Below are 11,326 nucleotides of genomic sequence, written 5' to 3' on the forward strand. Positions count from 1 at the left end.
ACCACCATCCTTGAACTTGAGATTCACAAGTACCCTTATCAAAATTTTTTTATTACCGGCTGTCTTCCTCTTATACAACCCTTCTAATTTCAGCCATAGGCTAGCGGCTGAGGTCTCCGTAGACACATGGTGGAACACAGAATCATCCAACTATTGTCCCATCTTCTTCCAATCATCATCAGACATATCCTTGGATTTTGCTGATATGCTTAAAATTGGAGAATATAGGTCCTTTCAATAAAGCAAGTCCTCCATCTTAGCCTTCCATATGGTCCAGTTAGAACCATTGAGGCTGATCATCCTTGATGACCCACCTTCCATAATTCAAAAAATTGATCCTACTCGTTCAATGAACTTGGCTCTGATACCACTTTGTTGGGGGCCTTGCATAAAACGTTAGGATCTAGCCTCCCGAAACAAACCAGAATTATGGAATAATAAAGTAATGAAATAAATCAAAGCATAAACCATACCACACAAGAGATTTTTTACGTGGAAAACCCTCAAAGAGGTAAAAACGACGGGACCTCGTCCAGATCAACAATCCACTATAAAGTAGAACATTACAACCTTCTTCACTCACGTAGGAGTGGATAAACAATGAGGGAATAAAAGAAAAACGGAGAGATCTCATCGATTACGAGGACGTAGAAGCGCTGAGTTATAAATTGTACAGTAGATAACCTTCACGAGCATAATCTCCCTTCTACTAGCTTCCTCTCTCTCTCTTTCTCTCTTTCTCTCACACCTTTGATAGCCCTTTTGTGTTTTTCATATCTATAGAAAAACCCTAGGAACCCCTATTTAGAGTTTTAGGAAACTCCTTTCCCCATCTCAGTTGTAAAAGGACTCAGATTTTTGCAATCCGCAAAATCGCGGAACGAATCTGCATAACCACGATCAGTCGAGACGAGGCCACGGCCGGTCGAGCGCCACCCACGACCGGTTGAGCACCACCCTCAACCGGTCGAGTACCCGAGTCAGGGCTCGACTCCACGACTGGTCGTGCACCAGCCCTCGACCAGTCGTGTAAGGCTCACGATCGGTCGAGCACGGGGAAAAAACCTATCAGATCGATGATATAATGGAAATGATCATAACTCCCTCATTACATATTCGATTTGGGTGATCTTTTACTCATTTGAAAAACTTTTAAATGGCTTTAGAATCACCTTATTTGGACATAATTTGATTGCCCAAAAGTGAGCCCAAATTTCATTAAGGACTATGGATCGTTCGTATTAATTATGGATTGTCGGTCCCACAAAAATGATCATAACTCCCTCATTGTATGTCCAATTTGGGCGATCTTGTGCTCATTAAAAATATAATTTGATTAACTTTCAAATAGCCATTTGATTGCCCAAAAGTGAGCCCGAAGTTCATTAATGACTATGAATTAGTGATCCGATGAAAATGGTCATAATTTCCTCTTTACATGTCCAATTTAGATTATATTGTGGTCGTTGTAAAAATAACTTGGTGAACTTTCTAATAACTTTTGAATCATCTCATTTGAACAACATTTCCACTATAATATTAATCCATTACAATACTATTCTATTACAAACTTTATCCATTACGACATTCTGCAATTGCAAAAATTCATCTATTACAACATTCTTCCAAACCTTCATCCATTTCACAACTCTCATCATTCACAAAAAAAAAAAAAAAAAAGAAAAAAAGAAAAGAAAAAAACCAACAACTACAAAGATAACCACCACACTCTCTTTCTTGTCACAAACTCCTACCATTAATACCCACCAACAAAAACAAACACAACACAAATTAAATAACCTACATTTAGCTGGCATAAATCCTACGTCGAAGATTGTGGCCAAAGAACTAAAAAAAACTTTCTTTTTTTAGCCCAGAGCTTCGCCGAAGTTTTTCATCGTCGTCGAGGAGTGTAGTGTCCATCCATGCAACTATTACCCATCGAAAAAGGCTCCGGGTCTTTGATATATATAAAATAAAGAAAGAGGAAAAAGGCCAAAAGGCCTTCCTATGCAACGGCCCCCACCTTTTGAACCTGCTAATGGACATTTTTATGTAGGCTACGTCAAGATGTATGCATTTTATTCATGCTGTCCATCCATTTTCCATGTCATTTCAGGGCATGAACTCAAAATCTAAGGTGGACCACAGGAAATCACCCGAAAGCCCACCATTACAAGCTTATCTGGCTGATAAAAGTTTTGAATCAAGCTGATATTTGGGTTTTCCCTTCATTCAGGTCTTCCCGTGATCTTATAGATGGGTTAGATAACAAATAAACATTACACTAAGCCCCGTTAAGTTTTTAACGGTGAGCGTTAAATTTTTAATGGTGAGCGTTCAATCACCCCTGTTTTCCTGTGGTGTGGTTTACCTCAGATTTGGATATGCCTCATTTTCGAGCTCACGAATAGAATGAGCCGAAAAAATTGATGGACGGCGTAGATAAAATACATACAACATGGGGCGGCCCACTTAGCACCGTTGTGCAGCGACTTCGCTACTGGCCCTATACGGCTGAAGAAGTCTAGGAAGAGGGTTAGATTCCAATGTCAGTTCTCTACCATTTAAAAGAAAGCAGTGCCTCAACATTATCAAATTTGGCACTGATTTACATTTATCCAGTCCATCCAGATTGTGGGTACCACTGTAGATGGAGTATATGTTCAAATTTTCGCTGATAAAGCAATAGTAACCATCAAGTTGATGGCTATGAAATGGATGGTTAAAAATGAAACAATGAGCGATCCAAATTTGAAGGCAGTAATCAAAGTTTAAAATAATCTTATCAGTGAAATTTTGTGTAGTGCTTCATACATAACTGTTTCGGAGATTTGGACGGTCTTGATTGCATTAAAACTATGTACTGTGTACGGATGAAGAGTCACCACCATTTTTAGTTAGTGCAGAACTAACAAACAAGCCTTGATAGATGACGGTTTGAAAATGCCGTTCTCTCCCTCCGTCTCTCTCTTATCCATTATCCAGTACGAGTCATCACTACCTTATTCCCGTACGAATTTCAATGTGGGACCCACATGGGCCCACCAATGACCATTAAAAACCATTGGATAGACTGGGTCCATTACGGATTGCTAATGGTCCGAAAATCACAATAATCAAATGTCAGATATATCAAATCAATGGCACGAAAATGGACAGTATGAGTAAAAGAGATTTCCACCGTCCATTCAGCACGCCCTTAACTAGCTGGCTCTGGCCATGCTACGGGGTGATGTCAGGTTCACATGCAATCCATGGTGGACCCCTCACATCCAACGGTCTACAATGATCAACGGTGGTCCTGCCCTGGCCCACAGAGTAACTTTTTATTATTATTAAATGGAACGTGCCAGAAAGGAATCAGGAATGTGATTCCATGAATCTCTGCAACTAAAAAGTCACAATCCAAACTTCACTATATATAAGCATTTGAAAGGTAAAGGAATCGAAGCTGAAGAAAAAATAGGAAAGGAAATGAGAACTGATATTTCAGGGTCAGGGACAGAAAAATCAACGGCTGAAAACATAGATGAATCTTCATGGGCCACCGGAGAAGAAGAAGCTGTCAGTTCTCTCCGTCATGGAGGGAAAGGAACGTGGAAGCACGCCGCATTCCACGTGGCGACTACAATCGCGACGCCAGCCGCTTACGCGCCCCTGCCCTTCGCCCTCGCCTCCCTCGGCTGGCCAATAGGTAATTTCTCTACACTCCCTCAACAGATGTGTAGTTGCTGATTTCAGAGGATCATGTACATGTGGGGCCCATGGTTTGGTGATCCAAGATCCTAACCCTTCCATCTTCGAATAACACAAATGGTTTTCTAATTCTGATGAGTGGGACCTATGTTTTGCTATCAAGACCATTGATCTGTTGTGAATTTCCCCCGAAATCTACTTGATAGGACAATCCTAACCTTTCAAATTGCAGCCTACAGATAGATGGTTAAGAAGAGATGCAACGATGGTCGACATTCAACTGAATAAAGTCTCAAAGATTGGTCACTTGGATCTTCCAATTTGGGAAAATTTTGGGCAATTCTGTCAATGATGGGATGAGATAGACCAATGGTCTAGATGTCCTATTTGTTCATGTTGTGTGCCTTGCAAAGCTAATTAGTTAATCTTAACCGTTGAATTGATGATTTTGACTATAGATCATGATGACAATTGGTCACGTGTGGACATGTCGTTAATGCCATAACTAGTATGTTGGTATATCTTAAATTGTGTATATATACAAGTTAAAGGAGAGGGATTCCTTTGGTTGGCCTTGGGAACTTGAGATTGGGTACAATGGACACTAGTCGAGAGAGAGTTGTGTCCCATGGATCTCAATTCTCTGTTGTTCCATAATCACTCGTAGGTTGTAGGACAAACCTGTGGTTGTGTATTGTTTTTGTGGTCATCCTTTGTGAGGGAACTGATGATGAATCAGGATGGAAGATCTCCACCATTGAGTTTGATGAAGAGCCTATGTGCCTCTTCCCTACGCTACAAAGGAGTGTTAACTTTACCATGGAAATTGGTTCCTGGTATTGGACCTGTTGGACACTTGCATTGGAGGATCAATTTGATCGTCTCTAGTGGGAGACTCATCTTGCTTGGACTATGTTCGATTTGTGTATGTATTGGCTTTTAGTAATCCTTAGACCTAACGATTATGGGGAGTTCAAGTTCCTGATCTAATGTGTTTTGGCCCGCCTCCCGAAGTTAATTTGCACTAGCTCATATACAAGTGTTGTTGGGTTCATGCATTGAGATACAGTTTAGGTCCATATGATCCAACAAGGGATTCACTATTTTCTTAAGGACACTCTTAGGTTTGAGATCTAGTAGATTGGACCATCGATCAAGTTGTTTATCCCTAGTACTGATACCCCAAAGGTTTCAAATAATTTTACAAGTATTTTCAACTATTGATCTTTTGTTTTAATTGTTAACATGCTTTCATCGCACTTGATGGTAATTTTGACGGTTTTGATCTTGTAATTCATCACTTGATCGGTATGGAAATTAGACTAAGGATGAATGACTATTTTAGTGGAGGGATGGAGTCAATTTGGATACATGATTAAGCAAGATCATAGACTATAGATACAGTAGGCATTTGAAGGTCTGTAGGGTAACGTAGCGCCACATTGGTCTCTCCCTAATTCCTAACTCCTTGTAAATAGATCTTATCCTAGATGGAGAGGACATAAAAAAGAAAGAGTTTCGGATGCCCAAGCCCCCTAGAGCGTCACCTTATAAAGAGATAGAAAGGTGAGAAGAGGAGAAGAGAGAATCCTCTCTCATCCATACCTTGCATTCACACATCCACATGTGTGGCCAACTGTGTGCACGTCTCTCTATGCACGGCCCATCCCCACTCTAGGGATTATATGTGGGCTTTCCCCCTCTCTTCATTTGGGATAGATCCAGGAGAGAACCGTCTACCTTGAAGGTACGACATCGACAATCGAACGGGTATTCAACATTGGCAATAAAATGGTAAATCTAGATATGAAATCTCTAATTTTAGTTTCATGTGGAAACTTGATAACATATAAACAGTGATCTATAGGACCTAATCAATTAATCTGGACCTTTTGAAAAAAATTATTTGCTGCTACATTTCAAAACTCTAACACTATTGAACTGAATTGTGAATTTTCATGACAAAATGAATGTTTCCATGTGTTCCTCAAAATGCAATCTTGTTCTTTTGAGTCCAAGTTGAGAGTAACCAAATGCACCCTAGATCAACACATCAGAATTGAAATCAATAGTGTTAAATAAGTCGATGTAGGTTGGACCCACACCAGCCTGGCCCACTTTCACACCTATTCTCAACTTTGGACAGAATTTGAACATTCCCCCGTCTTGATAATTTCGGGTCTCACATCCAAATTCGAATTTGATGCCGAAGGGGTCATGTTTCATTGTCGATTTTCACATTCTCTCTTTACCCGGTCTTCCACAGCTTGTTTCATTGTTGATTTTCATATTCTCTATTTAGCAGGTCTTCCACAGGTTCAATCCTGTACTTGTTAGCTACCATCACTTCTGTTCTGCTACACATGACAATGCTGCCAGTCCTCTACTGTAAACATAACTAGAAGCAGACTGCCAAACTATTAGGCCTCTTACCTGAATTGCATCCATGAAATCGTCAGGCAGCACATCTATCTCATATCCAGTGTATTATTATACTAATGAAACTCATTTGAATATAGTCACAAATTCTTCAAACAAGATAGAGATAGGACTTTCATGGACATTGTATACATTCATTAACCAGCTTAAGAAGCTGGCTCTATCTGCTCTAATATAAACTGGATAAACAACGGTTCATGCTCTTGCATTTCACACCTTCATTCACCTCAATTTGTTTGTTCATTCATTTGGGCCCATTGCCGGCTTTTAATCATCCACCCCAAACTTCTTCAGCATGTTATGCATATTACTTTTGGGTCACAAAGAAAGCTTGCTAGTGCAACTTTGTTTTCTTGACTGAACTTATAAATAAGGACATGTTGTGAGTTCATACATTGCTCCAGCTGAGATATTGTACAGTACACCCAAAGGGATCCTTGGTTCGATGATCCAAATCATGGATAGGATGGGCCTTGCTGTCGATGGCCTATGCACCAAAGTTCCAGATTGAAAGTCCTAGCCATTGAATATCAGGCCTTTGTTTGGCTGAATTTGGATTAGGGACCTTCAAATTTCTAGCCACTGATTGGAGGGTCAGAAAGTGTATGGGCTACTGTCCCGCAACATCAGCGGTGTGGATCACTGAACCAAGGGCTGTCATCTGTCGACTTGTACAAACTGAAAACCCAAGTGCATTGCAGAAACTCTCAGCCTGAGCATTATTCACTGCCTCTGTAAATTAATGGAGAATGATACGCCAAGTTTTTTTTTCAAACTTGAAAGATTTCTTTTTGACAATTAATTTTTTGAAAATCTACCATCATAGTTCAGTAGAGCTATAAGTTACTAATATTTTCCATTACGATGGCAGGGATAAAAACTGCTTCGTGGGTCCCACTATTTAAATCCACCCTTTGTAGATGCATCCATTTTTCGTAATTTGGTAATATAATAGTACAGATTGGTAGAAAGGGAGAATCTATCAAAAAGGGGAGGTCAGAGGGGTAAATAGCAATACCCCTGTTTGGGATTGGATGAGAGGGGGAAGACTGTATTGAGTAACTCAAAACTTACAATAGGAAAAATAAAAGAAGTGAAGAGATGTTATTGCAGGATATGTTATGGAAAAGTAGCAGAAATTTTTAGCCAGCAATTGTAAATTGCAATATCCCTCTTAATTCTTTTTGGAGTTTAATTTTGCATACTTCATTTTTGTTATCCTTTTGTTTCCAAATTTTTAGAAGTTTCGCTTAAACTCACCCGATATTTCTAATTTGAATTCAGGTGTTTGCAGTTTGGTGAGCGGAACATTTGTTACTTGGTATTCTAGTCTTCTAATAGCATCTTTGTGGGGGTGGAATGGGGAGAAGCAAACTACTTATCGGGAGCTTGGAAGAAGTATCTTTGGTTGGTAATCCATCCTCCCCATCTTTTTTTTTCCCCTTCTAAATTCTGTAATTTCCATTTTGTTCATCGCTGTTGTTTAGCTTTGTTGGGTATTTTATAAAGTAGTCCTCTATATTTCGAATCTCTTAGATTTATTTAGTGCCCAAAATTCAGTTTTTGCATTTGGTGTTTGTACAATTTCTACCTATTTCTATTTCTCCCTTGACTATTGTCTGTTTGAATCTTTGAAGGATCCTTGGGTTACTGGTCAATCACAATTTTCCAGCAGGTGGCTTCCGTGGGCAATAACATTGCCATCCAAATTGCTGCAGGAAGCAGCCTAAAGGTTAGTCTTATGCAAGTGCGGTGGATCGTGCCTTTGATTGGCAGGGCACGTATGGATGCACAATCAAATCAAATTGAAATTATTAGTCTCGTTAAGTGTGAGTAAATGTAACTAAGTTACTTCCAAGTTGGACCTAAGAAAATGCGATCACATTTGAGGCTACTTCCTAATTATGAATGCTGGGATACATCATTTGCTGAGCTGAATGTTTTTGCAATTCTTTTCACTTGTGCATCAGAACACAAACTCTAACATTGCTGTTTTATGTCTAGGCAGTTTACAAGTATTACCACAGGGACAGTACATTAACCTTGCAGATATTCATTATCTTTTTTGGGGCCTTTGAGCTTCTCCTATCCCAACTCCCAGATATCCACTCATTACGATGGGTGAATGCGCTATGCACGGGCAGCACCATTGGCTTTGCTGGCACAACCATTGGCGTGACTATCTACAATGGTAAACCTACAATGTTCTACTTTCTTCTATGTTGTTTACAAGATCTGTTTGCTTTTTTACTTCTGTAGCCTTTTCACAGATTTTTTTTAAAAAAGGATCATAAAATCAGAAAGGAAATGCTAGAATCTACTTTCAGACTCGTACATCACCAATGCGCACATGCATTCGATGATGGAATCTTTTGAAAGATATGAGTATCCGTCCTCAGATTGCAAATATTGTAGGTTCCAGTCTGTTTATTGAAATTCCGAGCTGTGATCCCAAGAGTCGGTAGACATTGATATGCAAAATATGTATCTGTGAATCATCTGTAAAATGAGCCTCTTGGATTCCATGTGGTGGTAGCTGCCGCTCATAAATCTGCTTTCCTTGTAGGGAAAAAGATTGATCGGAAGACAATAAGCTATAGCTTACAAGGAAGCTCCTCCACTAAGATATTCCAAGCTTTCAATGCCCTTGGGGCAATTGCTTTCTCGTTTGGAGACGCAATGCTTCCAGAAATACAGGTACCGAATTTTCATAAGAGTACTGATCACCAGTAATTGGTTTTATGATACAACCCATGTTGGATCAATAGCCATAAGGCCCTCTTGATCCTAGCTGCTAGTGGTGGAGATCAGTAATCCCCACATCAGCTTGTTAATTGGGCTTCTAACCAGTTAATTGTACTAATACTATCATTAATATTATTATATTTCAAATCCATTTTTGAACCGTTTAAATCAAGATTAAGAATAGGATTAATGTTTCCCAAATGAGAGGGTAGTTTCACCTTGGGAGAGTTGATGATTGGACTGTTACATTGGTTGATTGGAGTCTATAAAAGGGGATTAGCAAACCCATTTCAATAGCTGAGGATACACAAGAAAACCACAAAATCCTTCAAGAATAATACCTACGGTAAGGAAGAGCACTCTCCCATTGTGATCACCAGTCTCATGACATTTCCCTCTTCATTTAGTCAATGTTTGTCGGTCCCGATCTCTGGATTTTTCAATCCATTCATTAACGGCTTCGGAATTTGCTTTCCAATTTTGCCTATAGAAATACCATACATGTTTGAAGGGCAGAATGCTTGTAAAAGATAGTTGTAGGTTATCCTAGTACCAGTTGTAGGTGATCATGTCTATTTCTAGAGTTAACTAGCACTGAACTCTTTGATTATGCAAGATTAGTGAGATGTCTTATTAAGATGTGTTTCTTTTGCCAGAATACTGTAAGGGAGCCTGCAAAGAAGAACATGTACAAAGGCGTATCTGCCGCATACATGATTATTGTTTTGAGCTACTGGCAATTGGCTTTCAGTGGTTACTGGGCATTTGGGTCATCGGTTCGGCCGTACATTTTGGCATCCCTCATGATCCCAGAATGGACGATTGTTATGGCAAATCTATTTGCTGTGATTCAAATATCAGGGTGCTTTCAGGTACTCCACTAAGGTGTGCATTTGGATTACAAATGACTTAGATCACGATAATTAAGTGGCAAGAAAGTGCAATTGAATATGATCACAATTTGGATTGGGCTTTGTTTGGATGCACAAGGTAAATTGAATTGCGAGCATATGAAAAAGAAAGTTTTGTGAACAGGCTGTTTAAACAACAGGAAATGACCAAATTGTAATGGTGTTTCCTTCTATGGTCAATGAAGAAGACCTCTTGGTTGCAATTACATTTCTTTCAGGGCCCGTTTGGATAGTATGAAAAGAAAAGAGAAGAAATCAAAACTGGAATGATTACTTAGTGATGATTTTCCCATGATTTCCATGAGATGGATTCCATGGCGGGGGCTTGTTTTGATAGGAAGTGGAAATTTGATAATTTTCTCAGATTGGTTACCTCTTATCTTGTGTGTGAGAATTTGACTAGGTGTTTGGATAATGATTGCTTTTTGAAATCCAATATTTCTTTGCTATCCAACATTGTGAAAGATCCCATTATAAGAAAAGTCATCCATTTTTTGTTCTTTTCTTTCTCCCATCATCCAAACAGGCTCTTTTTCATATTGCTAAGGTACAATTTGGTCATTTCCACTTTATTGGACTAGTTATTGCAATTCAATTTGATGATACATCCAAACACACCCTAACTTGCAAAAAGCTGGCAGTGAACCATCATGGTATTTTTCATATTACAAATGTTGGTGACCGACCAAGTAATGGTGGAATAGGAATAATGTAGCTGACCCCAATTTGTTGGGATAAGGCTTATATGATAATAATGAATGTTGGTTGTCTTGATTTAGTTGCAATTTTTATTTTTATTTTTATTTTTTTTTGTTTGTTTCAAACCCAACTTGGAGAGAACACAATCATATCACTTTTTCTTGTTTTGCAATTGATTGTAATCCAATCCATTTGGATATCCAAACACACGACTAATGTTTGTAGTCCATAAACGTGAGTTTGCTTATAATTCCATTCTGTTCAGATATACTGCCGGCCGACTTACGCCTATATGGAGGAAAGAATGCTCTCTAAGAATAGCAGCCGTCTCCACATCCGCAATATTCTGGTGCGGCTTGTTCTGACATCAGGCTACATGGTTCTCGTCACCCTAATTGCTGCTGCAATGCCTTTCTTTGGTGATTTTGTTTCTATCTGTGGGGCAGTTGGGTTCACCCCGCTGGATTTTGTCTTCCCAGCTATAGCATATCTGAAAGTCGGGAAATTGCCCAAGAAGATGGTTTTGCGTGTTCTGTTGCAGATCCTTAACATTGTTATTGCTGCATGCTATTCTGTTGTTGCAATCCTGGGCTGCATTGGTGCTATCAGAATCATCATAAAGGATGTTAAGATATACAAGTTCTTTCATGACATGTAATACCAATTATCAGTGTTGTACTTATCAAAGAAATCAATGCTGTAGAAGTTATTGTGCATCCGCTGTTGAAAATGCGGGGCATTCAAGAAATGGGTAAAATTTTGATGGGAGCATTTTGGGAATACATAGTATAAATGTATGAAGAGGTTTGTTAATTACACACAGGCACATGCCA

The 11,326-nt window shown here is 39.2% G+C and overlaps 1 protein-coding gene across 4 annotated transcripts; it reads left to right on the forward strand.

The window, feature by feature from the left end:
- The first annotated feature begins 3,390 nt into the window (after positions 1-3,390).
- Positions 3,391-11,275, forward strand: LOC131233567 (GABA transporter 1-like). Of its 4 annotated transcripts, none has more exons than XM_058230332.1 (7): positions 3,392-3,697; positions 7,423-7,545; positions 7,776-7,870; positions 8,143-8,329; positions 8,705-8,835; positions 9,540-9,755; positions 10,759-11,275. In XM_058230332.1, the coding sequence occupies exons 1-7, from the start codon at positions 3,478-3,480 to the stop codon at positions 11,149-11,151; spliced, it is 1,365 nt and encodes a 454-aa protein (XP_058086315.1). In that variant the 5' UTR covers positions 3,392-3,477; the 3' UTR covers positions 11,152-11,275. The 4 variants fall into 4 exon arrangements, with proteins under 4 accessions (XP_058086317.1, XP_058086315.1, XP_058086316.1 ...); XM_058230333.1 differs by having other exon boundaries at positions 3,415-3,697; positions 7,433-7,545; XM_058230334.1 differs by lacking the exon at positions 7,776-7,870 and having other exon boundaries at positions 3,391-3,697; positions 8,147-8,329.
- Positions 11,276-11,326: the final 51 nt, after the last annotated feature.

This window comes from Magnolia sinica, chromosome 18 (assembly GCF_029962835.1).
Source record: "Magnolia sinica isolate HGM2019 chromosome 18, MsV1, whole genome shotgun sequence".
Classification (NCBI taxonomy): domain Eukaryota; kingdom Viridiplantae; phylum Streptophyta; class Magnoliopsida; order Magnoliales; family Magnoliaceae; genus Magnolia; species Magnolia sinica.